At 54.5% G+C, this 20,476-nt stretch overlaps 1 protein-coding gene across 1 annotated transcript; it reads left to right on the plus strand.

Moving 5' to 3' along the window:
* The first annotated feature begins 5,337 nt into the window (after window positions 1–5,337).
* On the plus strand, window positions 5,338–11,726 carry PDZK1IP1 (PDZK1 interacting protein 1). The gene is made up of 4 exons (XM_039219774.1): window positions 5,338–5,537; window positions 8,520–8,628; window positions 10,599–10,691; window positions 11,278–11,726. Exons 1-4 carry the CDS (start codon window positions 5,471–5,473, stop codon window positions 11,348–11,350), a joined length of 342 nt encoding a protein of 113 aa, XP_039075705.1. The 5' UTR covers window positions 5,338–5,470; the 3' UTR covers window positions 11,351–11,726.
* The last annotated feature ends 8,750 nt before the right edge of the window (window positions 11,727–20,476 follow it).

The raw sequence follows: 20,476 nt of genomic DNA on the forward strand, positions 1-20,476 counted from the left end.
TGAGGCACAGCTTCCCCAGCTGAAATATGAGGGACAAGGTCACACCATTCAGGATGAGCGTGTAGGCCAGGGGAGATGTGATTCTAGACACTAGCACCCCCAGTGTGGTACCACTGCTGGCCTGCAGCCCTGGGCAGGGGAGCAGGGCTATGCTGGAACCTCTGGCAAAGGATTTGGCCTTGGGACCTCCGCTGGCAAGCAGGGCTCTTGGCACGTGGCCAGCCAGCCTTTTCGTTTCTTGGCAGAGTGAATAGGCAGCAGGAGGGGGTGATTGATCTTCCCCAACTGGGAGGTCCTGGTCATAAATCTCACCGGCCCAGTAGGGTCGCCTAGGACCCAAGAGTCACAGCCAGCACATTCCTTGGCTTGGCTGCCTCCACACTGCTTTCTGCCCCTTCCAGCACCCAGACGTGGGGTGTTATATGGGGGAAAGCACCCATTCAATCTGGCCATGGCCTCCAGCTCTGAGCCCCAGAAAACCCCTGTCCAGGAAGTGCCAATCTTTCTCCGGGTCTGACTTGAAATCGCCTGGCACTGCTCTGAAGAGACCTGCCCGCGGTTCCTGTGAGTCAGGACTCCTTAACCTGTTTTGTGCCATGGGACCCTGAGTGGTCTGGTACGGCCCGTGGACCCTTCTTGGAGGAATGTTTTAAATGTGCAAAATAAAAGTAAACCAATTATATTGAAATGTAGTTGTTAAAATATTAAAAATATAAGTTTGCAAAAGAGTAACTTATGTATATTTTTATAATGTTTTAGAAAGTAAGGGCTGCTGGAAGTGCAGTCCAGGGACTGATATACTTCTAGTAGTGATGAGCATCAGGGATATGTCCAGATATCTACAACAATGGTGTATGGTGACATGGAAATATCACAGAGGGACTGTGCTTTGTTGCTTTCATTTTTTTAAAAGAATTTTTTACTTTTAGGGAATCTTGTCAACCCAATATGAGGCTCACACTCACAATCCTGAGATTAAGAGTTGCACGCTCTACTGACTAAACCGGCCAGGAACCCCTGTTGCCTGCATTCATTCATTCTACTCCTCCTCCTCCTCCTCCTCCTCCTCCTCCTCCTCCTCCTCCTTCGTCATCGTTGTCGTCGTCTTCTTCTTTTTCTTCTTCTTCTCCTCCTCCTCCTCCTTCTTTATGTTTATTTTTTTTAATTTTTTTAATGTTTTATTTATTTCTAGGAGAGAGAGAGAGAGAGAGAGAGAGACAGCATGAGCAGGGGAGGGTCAGAGAGAGAGGGAGTCACAGACTCCGAAACAGGCTCCAGGCTCTGAGCTGGCAGTCAGCACAGAGCCCGACGCGGGGCTCGAACCCATGAACTGCGAGATCATGACCTAAGCGAAAGTCGGACGCCTAACCGACTAAGCCAACCAGGCGCCCCTATGTTTATTTATTTTTGAAAGAGAGAGTGGGAGAGGTGCAGAGAGAGAGGGTGACAGAGGGTCTGAAGCAGACTCCATGATGACAGCACAGAGCCCGATGTGGGGCTCGAACTCACAGACTGTGCCAACTGAGCCACCCAGGCACCCCAGAAGTTTGCATATTATCTTAAGAGCAGTTGGGAGCCCTTAATGAGTTTAAGCAAGATCTACTTGAATGAATAAAATAAGATATCCTGGAGCTTTCAGACTTGGAGCAAAGATATTAACGAGATGAAATACTATAAGAATGAGTGAAAAAAGCTTTGTTTTGGTGCTCTAAACACCCTTCTCCAATGTGTCTCCTTGCTTGTCCTCTCTCTGCTCTCAGCTGTCTCTGGAGCTGTCTTTCTTCTTGGTCCAATGATTCAGCTTTTTCCTTCCTAGCATCACCTCCTCCAGGATGCCTTCCTTAACAATTTAGTGATCTATGCTTCTCTACAACACAGCCCTGTGCATGTCATGGGCACTGTTCCAGCATGGCTGACTGTTTACATGTCAGTGTCCACCCTCCCTTCCTCCAAACCACCCCCGAAAGGGGGCGGAAGTGGGGGGCTGAAGAGAGGGGAAATTGCAGAATCTTTAGCAGCAAACTGGCCCCCTCCCTGTCCTTCCCAACCTGGCAGGGATCGGAGCTGGACTCTGCCACCTGCTGGCCATAACTGCAATGACAGCTGGATGGCTGGACCGTCTAGGCCCACTGTGATGTTTCTGAAGGGTAATCACACAAGGTGTAGCTGGATGCTAGATGGAGGACTGGTCCAAGGGGCCTGATGATTCACGGTGGCAGAGGTGGGCTGGGACCCAGAGGGAGGAACTGAGTGTTGATGGAGCAGCAGCTCAGAGATGGACACAGGGTCCAGCCCTGCGGAGTTGCTGAGCCTGAGTCTAGATCTTGGGCCCACATCAGACCAGCAGGGGGCCCAATTTGCTACCATGGGGACCCAGGGCCGTGTCCGTGCTGCTGGGGATATGACCCCCCCCCCCAGCTGGATGAGGACGCCCAGAAAGCAGAGACCAGCCTCAAAGCCAAGTGTCCACCCACACCCCCCTTTTCCGGAACAACTTGTTTTGCTCTAAAGCTTGGGACTTTGACCTCAGAGGTGTGTTTTCCTCCTGCTGGTCACCTGATGTCCTTCCTGCTCATCCCCCTCCCCCACCCTCCCAAGCAAGGCCCCTGGAGTCCTTGTCCTTCCCCGGATTCTTTGGGAAGGGGGGATGCTTGGGTGAGGGAAGCAGGACCTGAGACCTGGGGACCGATGGGAGAGGCTGGGCTACTTTTGGGGGACACTCGTCGAGGGGGGATCACAACAGAGACTTCCCTGTCCTGCTCTTACTGGCTCTTTCCTTCCTGGATTTCTGGGACGCCTCACCCTTCTGAAGTTTCTTACTCCTGTTCTAACCTGCTCTCCCTTTTTACAGACCCTTATCCCTGGGGCTGTGTGCCGGTCCCTGGCTTCTCTCCTTTCCCCTGCTCTCCTTTGTCACACACACTCACAGGCACACACCACACACACAACACACACCACATACACATATACACATAACATATATTTGCCGCACACAGACACACACACCACACAAACACATGCACACCACACACCACAAACACCACACACACACCCACACACCACACACATGCACACACACGTATACACCAGACACATACATACACCTCACACACCATACAAACACTGCACACACACACCACACACACACCTACACATATTCCACGTACCATGCACATATACACATACTACACATGCACACCTACACACCACACACACATCATACACCACATACACGTAACATATATTTGCCACACCCTGCACACAGACACACATACCACACAAACACATACACACCACACACCACAAACACCACACACACATACCCATACACACGCATACACATATACACCACACACACACACACACACACACACACACACCCTGGGGTCACCGTCTGTTCCTGTGCCTCAGTGGCTCAGTTCCTGTGCCACAAGTGGCTCAGTTCCTGTGCCACAAGTGGCTCCCAGATCTAGCTCTCTACACCAGACCCAGTGTCCTGCTGCCTTCTGGACGTTTCCTTCTGGAGGACCCACAGGCACCACAAGCACAACACATCTGAGCCTGCAGCCCATCAAACCCCCCACCTCTTCTGAAATGTGCTCTGGTCCTTCCGAGGCGCCGGGCATCACCCTCAGCAACTTCTCGGACCTCACCGGCCACCCAGCCTAGTCACTGGGTTCAGGAGCCCCGGCCTATCCACTCCATCCCTAGAGAGGGCTCAGATGCACTGCCACTGCCGTGGGGCAGCCCAGGCCCTGGGGGCGTGGCCACTGTGCAGCCGGGTCTCCTCTCTCCAGCCCTTGCACGCCCTTTCACTCTCTACTCTGGGGCCACAGAAGTTTTCTCAAGTGCAGATCTGACCACATGACTCCCCTGCTTAAAACTCTCCAAGAAGATATCCTGATGTTTATTAAATTCAACCCCATTCCTGGCATACCAATCAGTGATTCCCTGGCTGTTCATTAACACGAATGGTGACTACTCTAGCCAAACTTTGCCAGAAGATTCTGAGGAGGCCAAGTGGGAGTTACGGAGGGAGAACAGGACATACATGGATATATCACTCACGTCCAAGCCAAATTCCCTCAGATCACCTGGGCCACCCCATCTTTGGATGATGGTGGGGCCCACTGCACTTGAATGTGTACACACAGGGAGCAGGGATGAGGTGGGGCATGTGACTGCTGCCCCTGACAGAACCGTCTAGCAATAGAAAGGGGTGCCTACAAGGTCCTGTGAGCAGCAGGGAGACTGTGGAGGGGCTTCTGGGGACCCTCCCTCTGAGGCATTGCCCCAGACGCTGCGTCCTTTGCTCTTGTTGTCTGTGGAGTCAGACTCTCAGCATCTCTGGCTTCCTGTACTCCTGGGGAGGTGTGAGGCAAGAAGGCCCGGCATGACCTTTGGTCCCAGACCTGGACAGGTACTTGGGTCATTCTTAGTTCCTTAGGTGGAGGGCCAGACGGACTCCATGTGATCCTGCAGTTTGAGGGCCCAGAGCTTCAGGGCCCACCTCTCCCGCCATTGGATCTTTCCACTTGGGGATGTTCTTCTTTTGCCTCCACAGCAGGGCTGTGTTCACCCGCTTGTCTCCCTGCGACGGGTGGAGGTGGATCAGAAGGTGTGTATAGAGGCCTCTGACTGAGCCTCGACCTTGTCACAGGGAGGTCCCACCCAGCTGGTGGGAACCACATCTGGGGCCACGAGGAAATCTGACCTAGGCCAGGGCAGCTGGGTTGGATAGGGCAGTCTGGGGACTGGGACCCTCAGGCCCACTGTCATTGTCCCCATGGGGGAGGGAAGATTACAGAGCTACTGAGCTAGGTCAGGGATGGAGGGACAGAAGCCGGGGCTGAGTCCCAGGACTGGAGCCCCTTGGTCTGGCTTGGTTGAGTAGGGACAGGTGAGGGGGAGAACAGGAAATAGGCCAGGCCACTGGGGAGGGCCAGCTTTGACCTTTCCCTGGCCTCTGGGGTTTTCCCCGAGCTCCTGCTATGCAGCCTGACAACAGATTTCTTAATCCCACTGTCACCTTTCCAAGACACCCTGCCTGCCCCGCCCGCAGGAGCAATAATGTGTCATTCCTTTCCCCAGAACCCCGCCCTGCTGCCAGGAACGGGGAGCGGACACAAAACCTGGGGGATTGGAGGTGAGGCACCAACTCTCCTCCAGTCTCCCTGGTCCTCAGACCTGCTTTCTTCCCCAGCCTCTGAGAGATGACCTCAAATGCCAGCTTGAGTGGGCAGGGCACCAGCCAGGGGAGGCCAGGCCTGGAAGCTCATTACCATGGGAGGGAGGGCAGTTTCTCTCAACCTCCCCTCCTTCCTCCCTCGCCTTCTTCCTTACTAGCTCCTCTCCTCCGGGGCCAGATTGAGCCGGGGCTGATCTCAGGCAGACACGGACGGACTCCACAGCAGCTCCAGGAGCCCAGCTACCAGCAGCCAGAGAGAAGTGCCAGAAGCTTCCTGCAGCCATGTCGGCCCTCATTCTGCTCATTCTGGGCCTGTTCACGGCAGTGCCACCCGCCAGCTGTCAACAAGGTAGCACAGGACTGGGCCTGCCCTGGTGGCTGTGGCGAGGAGAGCTGGGCTGGGTGCTGGTAACCCGGGGGTGGACAGGGTGGCCCTCTGACCTCCCTCACCACCCTGGACTAAGATAGTTGGGAAGGAGGAGCAGGGATTGGGCTCAGTGGAGGACCCTCCAAAGGCAGAGATCGCTGAGCAAGGCTTCTGTCAGGGAATTGTTTTCCATGACAGGAATGCAGGGAGCAGGGGAAATGTTGGGTCTAGGACTGGAGACCTAGAGGAGTTGAACCCAAGATCTAGGAGCAGAAATTGCCCTAGAGATGGTGGGGTCCTAAGGACAGGGGGTCAGGAGCTACAAGGAAGGAGTGGGCCCAAGCAACGCCCCCAAACGGCAGGCTTGTCCCAGGGGAGAGGCGGCATCATCCGGAGTCTGCCTGTGTCTTTGGCCTGCTTCCTGGGCTTGGGGAGAGGACGGCGCCCCAGTGGGGCCCCACCACGTAGCTGAGCTTTGGCCAGCTCTGCCTGTGTCTTGCAGCCTGCTCCTCTTTGAGACTCAGTTTTCTCATCCATAAAATGAGGACAGTAAACTGGTCCTGCCTACTTCCCAGGGCTGTGGCCAGGGCTGGGTGTGGGAAAGCTTCACACCAGTAAAGCACCACACCCTGGGAGCCAGTGTCTGCCGGAAGCCATGAGGCCTATCTGCAGCCAAAGTCTGGGGACTCAGCAGGTGGGATTTGGGTCCAGAGGGCACTGGCAAAGATGTTTCCAGAGTACCCCTCCTTTGCAGGGGCCCTGAGCTCACATCTATGTCTACTTCACCTCTGCCTTGCAGCCCTCTTGGAAACAGAAAATCAGAGAGGTTGAATAACTTGTATGGATCACACAGCAGAGCAAGAAGGGATGTAGCTGGGGTGTAGGAGCTCCTGGCTCCGGGGCCCTAACAGACCAGGTTTGGCCACTCACCGCTGACAAAATTCAAAGGCAGTGAGACAAGTGGTGGGGAAACAAACAGGAAAGAAATTTCTTTCAGTGAGGCCGACACCGGGAAGACAGTGGAGCAGCATCTCAAAGACTATCCCTAAAGTGGAGAAACTACTTCCAGGTTTACTGTAAGGAAAATGTGGGAAAAGGTAGGTGGGTACCTGCAGGTGGGCAGTGAGGTCAGCTCTTTGTCTTGGGGTCAATCACAGGTGGGCAGAGGTCTTGCTAGCTCAGGGCAGTCCTGATTGCTTGAGGGTGGTTTTGGTTTCCCTTCGGGAGATGCTTTATCCTCATTTGCCTGATTTAAGAGATAAGCTGGAAAGAACTTAAAGTGAAAGTTTGAGGTCAAAAAGGAGGATAGGGGAGTCTTCCTTCAGGGACGGAGCTCAGATCACCTCTTTCCCCAGGTTCTGTCCCTTCATAGGCTCACTTCAGAGCCGTGGGGAAGGAGAAGCAGGGACTGGGGTTCCCTGTGTGTCTGGAGGGAATGGCTGTGGGGTCTTGGGGAGGCAGGAGGTGGGGAGCTCCCAGGGCTCGAGGCCCAGTCACTGACCTGAGGAAATAATGGGTCTGAACCATTGTTTCTTGGGCGAACGAGAGGGCACAGCGTGGCTTTTGGCGAGTATGGAAGTCGAGACATCCACGCTGAGCTGGCCACAGGCCAGAGAGTTCCCAGATCCCTCCCGTCTTCCCAATACCTGCCAGGCCCCGAGAGCTCAGGGAGGAGGCAGGGCCTTCACTGCACCAGGAGACCTTGAGGGGAGACTCAAGGAAGGACTTCTGAATGAGAGTGAGGCAGAGTGAGGTTTTGATGCCCGGCCTGGACCCCTCAAAGTACAGGATGGCACTAGGGACTCGTGTGGTTTAGCCTGGAGGCACGACCCTCAGGAGCCTCCTGTTGACCTCTGTCCCCTCCTGAGACCTGCCTGTTACTGCCTGTCTGTCCTCTGCAGGGTCACACTCCCTCAGGCTCCTGGAACACCATGATGCCTGGGGGAGGGGAGAGCTTTGGGGCTGCCTGTGGCTCAGGGCAGAGATTCTGGGAAACCATGAGGGTTAAAGGTGGTGTCGAAGGTCAAAGGTCAAAAGGTAGAGAAGGTGACGGATGGGGGCTCAACCTGGCCTCTGGCCTAGTCCGTAGGCATGCAGCTGCAGGAGACAAGAGGAGCCCAGATTTTGAAGCTCTCTTCCTGGGCCCCACAGTCTGGAGGAGAGCTGGCCCTTCTGCCTTGCCTTTCCAAAGATGTTCTGTCCCCCCACCTTCCTGCCCCCCTCCCCCGGCTGAGCAGCCCTGCCTGTCCCACACTCCCACGCCCTACCCAGGACCAGAGCAACGTCAGTACCGAACAGGATCTTCCAGATGTCAGCCCGGTCCTCTCCGCTCTCACTGCTCCAGGCTTCTAGCAGCTGAGGAGCCACCCTTGGCTGGCAGGGCCCAGGCCGGCTGTCCAGGGGGCTGCTCTTTGGTCCTTGGGGCCCAGGCACTTGTAGGGGGTCCTGAATGTGACTCACACGGACGGATAGGTGGGGGCCTCTGGGCTGTCCCTCCCTTGGCTCTTCATTCCTTCTTTGAATTCCTGTTTTCCAACTATCGTCCCTCTCTTTTTTTGTTTTAAAGTTTATTTATTGTGTGAGAGAGAGAGAGAGAGAGGGAGAGGGAGAGAGAGAGGGAGAGAGAGCACAAGTTGGGGAGGGGCAGAGAGAGAGAATCCCAAGCAGGCTTCGCACTGTCAGCGCAGAGCCTGCTGCAGGGCTCGAACTGTGAGATCATGACCTGAGCTGAAGTAAGAAGCTTAACTGGCTGAGCCCCCCAGGCACCCCTCCCCCACCCCACCATCCCTTCTTAAGCTCAGTGGAATCAGGTGGGTCCTCCTTGCTGCCCTGCTGCCCCAGAATGTCTCCTCTGGTCCTGGCAGCAGGCTGACAGCCTTGGGGCCCCTCCCCGCACCCCGTTCTGCACTCGAAGCCCCCACTGCTGCCGAGCCTGCTGCAGCATCCCTGCGCCCCTCTTTCCAGGCCTGGGAAGCCTGCAGCCCTGGATGCAGGGCCTAATCGCTGTGGCCGTGTTCCTGGTCCTGGTGGCAATCGCCTTTGCTGTCAACCGCTTCTGGTGCCAGGAAGAGCCGTGAGTGCTGCTGGTGGGGGGGCCAGGGTCTGGGCCGGGGCAGGCAGGGAGTGCCCCAGGACCACTACTGCTCCAGTAACGCGAGGAGGGCCTCGGAGACCCTGAGTCCGGTCCTGCCACTGTGCGGAAGTGACACTGAGGCCCAAGTTCTCCGGGACTGGAGGTCGGGCTCGCTGGCCCTCAGACCGGGCTCTGCTGGCCTCCAGAGCTGGTGCTCACTCCCTGCGAGCTTTGGGGACCATGTCTTCTCTTCTCAAGGTCTCAGTGTTTCTGTCTGTAGAGTCAGGACGCTGGCCCAGCCTGATGGGGGCTGTGGAAACCTCTGGGAAGAAAGGCTCCATCTTTCTTCAGGGTCAGGTGCTGTGCCACATGCAGGGTTACTGAGGGTCAGTGGGACCGACAGACACAACCCCCGAGCCCTCCGGCTTCCAGACCAGAAGACAAGGAGGGATCCCAGTGCAAGCACCAATGGTAAAAGGGTAATTGGACTGCAGTGCCGGGCCTGCCCTGGCCTGGGGGGCCGGGGATGGCAGTCCAAGAAGGCTTCCAATTGCACGTGTGTTCTGAGGCTGAAGGACGCAGAGGAGCACTCCTCAGGGTGGAGTGGGAACACAGAAGGGCTCAGAGGAGCACTCCTCAGGGTGGAGTGGGAGCACGGAAGGACGCAGAGGAGCACTCCTCGGGATAGGGCGGGAGCACGGAAAGAGCCCTGCAGCTGGCAGAGGAGGGCATCGAGGCCACTGGGGTCCACAGTGTAGGGCACTGAGGCTGAGGGGGGCAGGCTGAAATCCAGTCCACTCTGTGCTGGCCAATCCTGGGGTAAGGCTGCACCTGCTCCTAGCTCCCATGGAGGGGCCTGGTGCCGGGGTGCTAGCCAAGGCCCTGCGCAGCCTCTGCAGGAACACAGCAGTCATGAGTGGAGAGAGCGATAGGAGGCGTGGGATAGACTGGCGAGGTAGGCAGGGCCCAGGCCCGGCAGAGCCTGTACACCTATATCCCGAACTTTGGGCTTCATCCTTCGTGCACTGGGAATCCGGTGAGAGCTCGGACGCTGGTCTTGGGATGAGAGCTGACCTGAGCACAGCCACTCTGGCTGCCCCGCGGCACATGTGTGGGGTAGGGACCAGCCTGCAGGTGAGAAGGGCAGTGCGGGGGCGCTGAGCATGAGGTCAGGAGAGAGTCTGGACTCTGGAGGGAGCAGAGGGGATGGAGGGGCACCATGCGTGAGGGCTGTTTGGGGGGCTGGTCCCCAGAAGTTGGTGGATGGGGACGGCAGGGGGCAGGAGAAAGGAAGACAAAGGTGAGTCCAGGCTTCTGATAGTACCAGTCACGGGCACAGAGCACAGGAGGCAGATCTGGGGGCAACTGCTGAGTTTAACTTGAGACATACTAAGTCTGAGGTGCCTGTGGGGTGTCCAAAGGACATGCAGCAGTAAGAGTCCCGTGACCCTTGGAAGAGTAGTTTCCAGGTAGGTGGGGGCAGAGGCCACAGTCACTGGGTTTATTTAAACTTGAGTACGAGGCCAAGAGCTTTTTGTCAGAAATGCTTCTTTTTTCAACTGATCCAAGCTCTGCCTTCAGTGGACATTGACCGTGTCTGTACCTAGTTCCCTGGGGAAAGGCCTGTGGCAATCTGGGCAGACACTAAATCCTGTTGGGTCTTAAGCTGAGGCCAGAAGGCAAATTGCAGAAAGTGGGAGGCCTCGGATAAATCTTTTGCGAATCTCAGGCTGGGACCTGAGGCCCCTTCCTTGGGGCAGGAAGAAGGGTGTGGAGGCCCATGGAGTGGGGCCAGAATCAGGATACTGACACGGGCCCTGCTGGAGAGAAGGGCTTCTGCCCAGGGCCAGCCTCTGCCCTTGGACTTGTGAGAACCAGAGCCTAGAACAGGGCCTGACTGGACAAGGGGGAGGAGGGAGAACAAAGAAGGTAGGGGCCTAGGGAGCCCTACTGACGAGCATCGTCCACAGGGAGCCCATGAACATGGTGACCGTTGGAAACAAGGCAGATGGAATCCTGGTAGGAACAGACGGAAGGTACTCCTCGATGGCAGCCAGCTTCAGGTGAGGTGCTGGCACAGGGTAACCACCCTACACTCCAGAAGGACCAGGTGCTTCTGAAGGGTGGGAGATAGAAGGTGGGAGGGCAGAGAAGGAGAAGGACTCATGTGGGGAAGGGCTCAGTGAAGAGAAGAGCTCACGGTGGTGGCAGTGGGGCTTTGTGAGGGTGCAGGGCTCCCTGGGGACCTGAGGCTCAGCTGGGGAGAGGGCCCAGTAAGGGGGTAGGGATGTGGGGGGGGGAGGGGCTCACCAGAGGACTGGGATTCACAGGGAGGAGTGCAGTGGGGGAAGGGGCCTCTGAAGGGGTGAGTTGGGACTCAGTGTGGAGAGAGGGGTGAGTAAGGGAGGCAGCTCAGTGGGAAGGTGGGCTCCATGAGGAGGTTGCTCAATGGGGCCCAGTGGGGGAGGAGCTCAGTGGAGGAGAGAGATGGGGCTCAGGGAAGGGTGTTGAGAGGCCCCCAGTCTCAGGTGCGCCCGGGACCAGATGTGGGCACTCAAGTATTATTTATCCTGCAAGATACTGCCCTCACCAGTACAGAGAGAAGGGGGTGGGGTGGAAGGGGTGATGACCCCTGTCATCCTCTTTCAGGTCCAACGAGCACGAGAATGCCTATGAGAATGTCCCCGAAGAGGAGGGCAGGGTCCGGAGCACCCCCATGTGACCCGCGCTTGCCTGTGGGCCCCAGCCCTGAGCCCAGGTGTCTGCGATGGATGTTCAACTCACCACCCAAGCTGCTCCTTCTCTGTGTGGGAATCTGCAGTAAGGGGCCGACTCTTCCAACCCCACACTGCCACTGCGCACCTTCGCTGGAATGGTCACCAGCCAAAGTCGGAGCTCAGGCTGTGCCCAGTGTTGGAGCTCAGCTATGACCCTATGGGGAAGCTATGACTTCCTGGGAGGTCTCCCACCCATTTCAATTCAGAAGACCCTTCTGAAGAGGACAGTCAGCTCATCACCTTCCCTGCCTCATATTGTCTCCCTCTCACCGTGCAAATGGCTCTTATTTCTGTGAAATAAAGATGTTTCGTACTTCCAGGCCTGATGCTCCCAGGTTCAGAAATAGCCCCTCAGGCTTACAGCCAGGCACAGTCTTCCTTTCCGAATCCTGACAATTACCTTCCAGGACCACTGTCACAGTGGCTTTGGAGGATTACCCAGGAAGCCCTCTCTGAGAGGCCCCTGCGGCCAGGAAGCTCAGCCACTCTACACCTGGTGGAGACCCTCCTGCCCACACCCCTCCCCTGGCCTGCCCTTAACGCTGGGATTCTGGGCCCTTCTCGGTGCAGCAGCAGGAGTCCTTCCCTACCCCCACGTGGCCTGGCATTGCCCATGGTTCACTCATCCCTCCTCCAGCCAGCTCTAGCAAGCTCCAAGAGTCTTGGGCTCAGACTCAGGAAGCCCGGCTTTGAGTCCCTGTCCCCTTATTATGTCCCTGCCGACTTATTATGTGACTTTGGTAGAGCCATAGTCCTCTCTGAGCTCAGGTTCCCCCCTGGGGATGGTTTGGCCAGCCTCGTCTCAAAGCTGGAGTAGAATCATCCTCACCAGTGTCACTGATTTCCAGTCCTCGGTGGGGGTGGAGTCAGGGACCTGGATTCCCTGGAGAGTGAAGCAGGAGGGAGGGGGGAGGAGACATACTCAACCAGGGGCCGTCTGACCCTGGAGACCCCTCATCCCCCTGACGGTCATTCTTATGGGAAGAGGCAGAATCTGGGGTGGCAACCTGAGACAGACCCACCCAGGAGCACCCCAGATCCAGAGGAGTGGGGCTAGAGGGTAGGCGGCAGTCCACCTTGTCCCGATGATCTCCCTCTGCCAGCTGCCCCAACCTGTCCCAGCCCCCTCACTTCACCATTACAGCCATTGCCTTGCTGATCAAAGGCTTCAGCCAGAATCTCGGGGGGGAGACCCATCTGAAAGCCCAAGTATCCTTTCTCACCGCACGGAGGTCTAGTTTGCAGCCTGCAGCAGTGGGAAGAGCCCTGAACAGGGGGACGGCAGGGTCTGTGCCCCACCCAGGCCTACCCTTGCCTGCTGTGTGACTCAGGACACGTTGCCTTCCTTCTCTGAGCTTCAGGTCTGTGAATTGTGGCTGTGCCCCTGTGGACCGATGACTTCCTACCCACCTCATCAGTTTAAACTCTGTATATTCCTTCTTCTTGGCCCTGCCAAGGTTCTTCTTTCTCTCGGAAGCCCTCCTTGACTAGATCAGAGGGCAGAACCAGGGTGGCAGCCGGACCAGCCTCTTAGTTACTGAAGGAGAGATGGAGGTTACTAGAGGGCCTCTGCTAAGGCACAAACACCCCCTTCTTCCCTTACCTCCTGATCTGATTTTGGCTGCCTGGATCTGATTCTCCTTGCAGGAAGCTCCATTCCATTCCCTCCCACTGCTGCCCCCCCTCCAAACCGTTGTCTCTGAGGGGTGGAGGTGGGTTCAGGTCTGGCCCCGGGAGCACCCTGCCAACGCTCAGGAAAGGAAGCCCCGCCCCTCCCACCTGTGAGGCTTCCCAGCAGGGGCCTCCTGTCTGGCTCCTGGGGCCGGCCACCCTTTCCCTGCCTTGGCCTCTCTGGGAGCCTCCACAGCCCCCTCTTCATGCTGAAAGGCCCAGGATGCTGGGGACCCTGGGGTCCCTGCAGGTGCCGCGCTGGCACTGACCTTCCCCCCACCCCATGTTCCTGCCCTGGCAGGGGGTAGGGGGCATGGGGCTGCTGGCCCCAGAGCCCCCAGTCCTTATCGCCCGTTCCCACCTGCCAGCCTGGCCAGATGAGGGAGGGAAAGGAGGCTGGGTCCGGGCCAGGGCGGTGCTTAATGACCCTCCGGGGCCTAATCTCAAGCTGGCAGCCGCTGAGTGGCTCAGGCTCGCTCCTGGAGGAGGCTGATAACACACCAGCTGGGCCCCCCACCATCTATCGGGGCTGCACAGCCAGTCCCAGGGGGCGGCGATCAGGGGGCCTGGGGAAGGGAGCCTCTGGGTTGGGGAAGGGTGGGAGGCGAGCTCCCCCGGCCAGCCCTGGGGGGAGGGGATTCTGAACGCCTTGAGTGACAGATAAGGGGAGGGACTGGAGCGGTGGGCTGGCCTGGCAGGAACCCCCGGAGGCCCCTGTGTCTTCACGATTTCCTGCTCCCTCCCACCTTTCTCCCACCCAGTCCTGGTCTCCTTTTTTTTTTTTTTTTGCTCTCCCGTCTTTATCCATCTCTGTTGCTCTTTATGAGTGGACCTCTTGTCCTCTGCTTTTATCTGCATCTTCCTGTCTCTTCCATCTCCTCCCTCCACCTGAGCTAGTGCTCACCGGTTCCTCTCACCCCTTGCATCCTTTCTCTGTTTCCAGCAGGTTCCCTGTGTTGCCCCTTCCCCCACAGGCCCCACCTGCCAGGCTGCCTTGGTGCCTGTCCCTTGGCTGGGGCAAGTCCCTTGCCTTCCCTCACTGGAGTCTTGCTTCTTTGTGCGGTGTCATCTACCACTGATCTGTCCAGCTGTGCTCTGGGCAGAATGCCCAGGTTGCCCTGGCCCTGGCTCCAGGACCAGGAGAGTCTCCTGGTCCTATAGGGCCTTCTTGCTCCTCTTGTTTCTGGAACAGGGCTTGCCCCTTTGTTTTTCCTTCTCTACCTAAAATGTGGGTATTCCACAGGGTTACGTTATAGGTTCCATGAAACTCAGGCACTAAAGGTTCCACCCAGGAAGTGCAGAGCTGAAGGTAGATTGCAGCACTGCTTACTCCAGTTAGACTAGAAGAGGAACTTCCAGTCTGGAGTTGGTTTAAAAAAAAAAAAAAAGCCTATGGAAATCTATCTTGAGTGTCACCTGTTAAAGGGCGGAGTGCCAGGTAGTTGGAATGATTGTCAAGATTGCTTCCCTTATGCTCAGTGTAACATGGGCAGAAATACAGGAGCCATCAAGATCAAGACTACTGCTCAGCAGGGATTCCTCCCCCAGCCTAGGGTACAGGTGGGTTTGGGGTGCAGAGTGGCACTCCAGGAGTGACCCTAGTCACACACACACACACACACACACATTCTGCCTTATCCCCTTGAACCAAGTTCATAGGTGAGTCACATAGTTGGAGCTGTCAAAACTTGCTCTGGGACCAATGTGGGAGGGCATCTGCCTCCCCTCCAGGGCTGTCCTGGAGTCTGGACCCCCGAGCTTGGCTCCTATCTCCCATTTTCAGTCCCCAGAAGTACACACAGTGGCCAAGAGCTTGAGCATGAGAATCATGCAGACTCTGGTCCAAATTCCATCTCTGTTCCTCACGGCTCACGGACCACCTAGCCTATTGGCTGCCCCACTGGCTTGTCAGTAGGATTGCTTCTGCTGTGTTTTTCCTGCAGGGCTGCCGGGAGGCAACAGAGATAATATATGCTATTATTGCAGCTGACACTCGCCAAAAAGCCCTCTAGGCGCAGTGGAAAATCCTTCCACCCTGGGGCTGGGCATTCCTCTGGGCTATTCCAGCCATCTCTGCACACACCACCCTGTGACCTGTTTAACTGCCAGGCCTGGTTGCTCCTAGAGTGCAGAAACAGGGTCACTTCTGCATCACCGGCACCTAGGACAGAGCTGGACTTAGGGGAAGGGAAGCCTTGGGTGTGGTGAGGAAACCCAAAGGAAGGGGCTAAACCCAGTTGTTCGTCAGGGTGTATGTCTGTCCATATACTTCAGCCTCTATAGGTGCAGACACACGCACACGCATGCACTCACGCTTTTTTTTTAAAATACATTTTTATTTATTTTTATTTATTTATTTTTACAAATAGTTTTTTTTATTGTCAAATTAGTTTCCTCATAACACCCAGTCACACTTTCTGATCGAAGGTTGTGGGGTCAGTGGTGAGCTCCCCTGAGCATCCAAGCTCCACCCAGCCAAGTGTGTCTGCCTGTAGCCTCGGCTGCCATCTGGTGGCTGCACACTCAACAGGAAGGGCCAATTCAGCAGAGCTTTTGAACTTGAGTGTCAGGCAGGGCTCTTCCTCCTTACTGCTGTACCGGAGGCTTTCCCAGGGCGTGGCTCCAGGGACCCCACACCCCCACAGGTTGTGCCAGCACCTTCCTCATCTTCCAGTAGGCTTCTAGGGCACTGGCCTCCAATGTCCCCTCCTTGTGGCCCCAAAGTCCAAGTCTGTGAATCCCTTAGGATGTAAGCACTACTTGGGGGGGCCAGGCTCTTGGGGGCTTCATCATCCTGCTTCTGATGAGACACATCCCTTTCTCTCAGAAATGGTCTAGGAGCCCAGTGGCTTCTTCCCTGGGGTGCTACTCCAGAGGATAAGGGATGACAAAGTTTCTGGGATATGTTCCTTGGAGACCTCCTGGAAAAGCAGAAAAGAGAGAGCTTGATGGGGGGGTGAGGAGAGAGAGGAGAAAGAGTAAGAGACAGAAGTCAAGGACAAGTTCCATTAGTACCCTGAACAAAGGTGGAGGATGGTGGAGCCTGGGACATTGCACTGGGTTATACAGGCTGTGTTTCCACCAACCAAGCCCTGCAGGCTGGTTTGGACCCATGTCTGCCTGCAGGGAGGGGTGCTTTTTTTCTGATTCTCACAAAGGCACCATACGGGGTTGGGAATGGCACTGAGAATGGCAGGTGCCAGGGGATAGGCAGGAGTGTGTGGGGAGTAAGGATGTATTTATGGGCACGTGGAATCTGGGGATGGACTGGAGGGCAACATGGGTACACAGTTCAGGTCTGAAGCTCAGGTGACAGTAGTTGAGCCAGAGAGTTGGATGCCCTCTGGGAGGGTAAGAGCCCAGGTCTGGAGCAGGCACCCTAGAGACAGCACTGCTCAGACACTTAATACCAAGGGACCTTGGATGAGTGAACTCAACTCACCAAGCTCCAGTTTACTCATCTGTAAATTGGGGGCAATAAATGGCATCTATCTAATAAAAGAGATTGTAAAGATTAAAAGAAACAATGCACACGAGACACATAGAAGAGCGCCTAGCCCACATTTAGTGTGCAATAAATGTTAGCTTTTGTTTTTATTTCTACTATTATTTCAGGATGAGGAATTATATGCAAGACCACAGTGTGTCAGAGCCGGCAAAATATTTAGAAGCATTTAGCCCATTTGGCTAATATTGTACTGTGGAATCTGAAGCCTGAGATCATGTACCGGGTTGGAGTGAGGGGCAGCTAGTGAGTACATACATGGCCAGTGAGTACAGAACGTGCTGGACCCAACTGCCCTTCTGGACGTCTGGAGGCACTAGCATAATGGAGCTGGTTACGTGGTTTTGTTCTGCATCGCTGAGATCGGTACAGCTCTGCGTGTGGACTTTGCAAATGAATAACCAGGCTCTTGACCGGCTCTGGCCATGAGCTTGGACATGTGGGTTGGGAGTGGTGAGGGCAGGTGCTCACAAAGTGGGGAAAGGGTCAGGGGGGAGGAGGAGAGGGGAGGATGGGGAGAAGCTGATGGAAGCATCTTCCAGGCCCCAAGAGCTAAAAAGCTGGAGCAAGAGACTGGGAAGGGCCTTCCCTCAAACCCAAACACAGTGATGGTGGTGGTGGTGCTGCTGGTTTTTACCTGGAAGTTGAGGGTTACTTTACATTAGTGTGATATTGGGCAAGTTTGTAACCAAGGCGCCTCAGTGTCTGAAGCTGAAAATCAGGGGTAAAACAATGCCCATCATATAGGGTTGTGGTGAAGAGTAAATAATGTTAATATAGGTACAGAAACCATACAGTAAATACTCAAAGCCTCAGCTATTGTAGTTTTCCTTTCCGTTGTGCCTGCAGTATCTTGAGCAGCCAGTAGATGGCCACACTGAGGTTACGCTGTGACTCTGCTTCCTTCTACGTCTCCCGCTTCCCTTCTCCGCGCCTTGCCACACACTTCACACTGCTTGAAGTTCTCCAGCCTCCTGTTCCCTCCCCTGCCACACTGCTTCACATCTTATTGCCTGTGTTGTTCAAGTGCAGGGCTCATAGTTTTCCTTCTGTCAGCCTCATGTTCCCCAAGATTGCTCTCTGACGCCCTTTCCCCTTCCCATACTCTATGTCTGTGAGCTTCTGGAGGGCAGGGCATCCCAAGGACATCTGGCATAATCCCTGCACAGAGCACGTGCTTGGTGTTTGTGCAATGACTAATATGTCACCTAGTTCCAGCTCAATTAAATCTGTTGCATGACCTTAAGCAAATTACTTCACCTCTCTAGGACTTTTTCTTTTCCTTAAATGGACATTAAAGAGAGGAACTACTTCATATTTGTGGTAAGAGTCCAGTGTAAGGCCCTGGCATAGGGCCTGGCATGCTGTAGACCCACAGTCACCATGCACAGCCATGTGCCAATCACTCACCAGCCATTCCCACTGCCCACCAGCTGTTGCTCACCTTATGCTCACTGTTTTCACCTGGCCCAGTTGAGGGTATTAAACATGGTTTTACCTCTTCCCAAAGGCTTTATTTGCCAAATAGGGTCTGGAATTACTCTGCATGCCCGCTTGCTGGACTGGGTAGATCTAGGCATGGTTGACAGATCAGCTGAGTCCAGTGGGCTCCCGTTTGTCTGGAAAGAACAGCCTAGTCTCCCAGTTTCTGAAGCCCCACTGTGCATCCCAGATGACTACGTTCCCAGTCTCTTTTTCTCCATCCACCCGTTCCTGATGTCCCAGCTCAGTCTGGGGTGGGGCCGAAGGTTCTGTTCCCAGCTCCCTCCCATGGATCTCTGCACTCTGATATGCTAGATCTGTATCTGGATGGCCCTAGTCATTGTGCTTTTTCCATCAAAGCCCTGAAGCAATAGCCCTTCCTTAGGATAAACTCCCAGGAGTGGAATGACTCCATCAAAGAACATGAGCTTTTTTTTTTTTTTGTTTCGAGCTTTTTTTTTTCTTTTAATAGTTTATCGTCAAATTGGTTTCCATATAACACCCAGTGCTCATCCCCACAAGTGCCCTCCTCCATTCCCATAGCCCCCCTTTCTCCCCCCCCACCCCCATCAGTCCAGAACATGAGAATTTCTAAGGCACATGCCCTCTGTTGGTTTCCCTAAGGGTCAAATCTATTTACTCTCAGTTCCACCATAGTGTAAACAGTAAAAGGAGGGAGAAGATTCCAGTTTGCTTTGAGCCTAAACATTTTCCAGAAGCTCATTCATAAAATATAGTGCTTTCTTTTTGCAAATGTCTGTTCCTGTTATCGTCTCCCTATTGCTTGTAATCTCTTGAATAGCCACCAGATGGCAGAGCTTACACAGTGCCTGGGAAGATGGGACGCTGGACCAGCAACTCCCATTTTCCTGTACAGAGTGAGGAGTCTGCCCAGGCTGGAGGTCTGAGCAGAATGACCATTGATGGGAATCCAGGAGACTCCTGAGGAGACATGGGGGTGTTCCTAATGGATAGAACCCTTGCTGGAGTTCAGGAATTTGGATGTCTACAACTTGCCCTGCCCTGCTTCAAGTTTAGCTACCATTCTTTAAAAAAAAATTTTTTAATGTTTATTTATTTTTGAGAGAGACAGAGACAGAGCATGAGTGGTGCAGGGGAAAAAACAAAGGAATACAGAATCCGAAGTAGGCTCTAGGCTCTGAGAAGTCAGCACAGGGCCCCATGCAGGGCTGTAACCCATGAGCCATGAGATCATGACCTCAGCCAAAGTCAACTTAACTGGCTGAGCCACCCAGGTGACTCTCTCTCTCTCTCTCTCTCTCTCTCTCTCTCTAACTCTAAAATGTTTTATTTTATTTTTGGAAAAGAGAGTGTGTGAGGGGAAGGGGCAGAGAGAGAGGGAGACAGAGGATAGGAAGCCAGCTCTGCCGGAGCCCGATGCAGGGCTCAAACTCATGAATGGTGAGATCATGACTTCAGCTGAAGTCAGACACTTAACCAGCTGAGCCACCTAGGTGCTCCAGCTACCATTTATTTCTTGAGAACTACTTGTATGCTACATTTTGTCCAACCATCACTGAAGAAGCATTCATCATTCGCATTAATGTCTCATCATTATGGCAACTGGCTGTTTTATGCAAGTCTCAGGCAATGTAAAACCCAAGACAAACCTGTGTGCTCATTGGCCACTAGACAATATTTATTAAAATGGAGGTTTTAAAAAATGTTTATTTATTTTGAGAGAGAAAGAGCAAGCAGGGGAGAAACAGAGAAAAAGAGAGAGAGAAAGAGAGAGGGAGAGAGAGAGGGAGAGAGAGGCTCCATGCTGTCAGCACAGTGCCCCAGTTGGAGCTTGATCTCAGGAACTGTGAGATTGTCACCTATGCCGAAATCAAGAGTCAGATGCTTAACTGACTGAATTATCCAGGCATCCCTAAAATGGAGGTTTTGGTGGATGAATTTGTATGTTTATTTATTTTTGAGAAAGAGAGAGAGACAGAGCAGGAGAGCAGGAGCAGGGGAGGTCAGAGAGAGACAGAGACACAGAATCAGAAACAGGCTCCAAGCTGTCAGCACAGAGCCTGATGTGGGGCTACAACTCATGGACCATGAGATCATGACCTGAGCCAAAGTCAGATGCTTAACCAACTGAGCCACCCAGGCACCCCTGATAGCTGAGTTTATAAACCAGGCATGGTGATGCAGGGAAGTGTGTTGGCCAAGGTGGATGATTTTGCTTTTGCTAAACACTGCATCCAGGCAGAATTTGGAGATATCAGAAGAGAAACAATGGGGTGTGGCAGCATGCTAATGGATGAAATAGCTCATGATGAACGAGTTTATCCCCTGTCTCTTAGTCACTGACCTGTTCACTTGGGCATCACCCAGTGACTGAAGGTGTGCTTCATCATGGTGTCCAGGGGCATTAGGAAATGCGTTCAAAGAAGTTCAG

The sequence above is a fragment of the Hyaena hyaena genome, unplaced genomic scaffold (assembly GCF_003009895.1).
Source record: "Hyaena hyaena isolate Hyena2069 unplaced genomic scaffold, ASM300989v1 scaffold_831, whole genome shotgun sequence".
Classification (NCBI taxonomy): domain Eukaryota; kingdom Metazoa; phylum Chordata; class Mammalia; order Carnivora; family Hyaenidae; genus Hyaena; species Hyaena hyaena.

Excerpts from the sequence above, each read along its gene's own strand:
- PDZK1IP1 (XM_039219774.1), top strand. The coding sequence starts at position 5,471 with ATGTCGGCCCTCATTCTGCTCATTCTGGGCCTGTTCACGGCAGTGCCA. Across the intron at positions 5,538-8,519 it reads ACCCGCCAGCTGTCAACAAG|GCCTGGGAAGCCTGCAGCCC; the intron begins GTAGCACAGGAC and ends CCCTCTTTCCAG. Across the intron at positions 8,629-10,598 it reads TTCTGGTGCCAGGAAGAGCC|GGAGCCCATGAACATGGTGA; the intron begins GTGAGTGCTGCT and ends CATCGTCCACAG.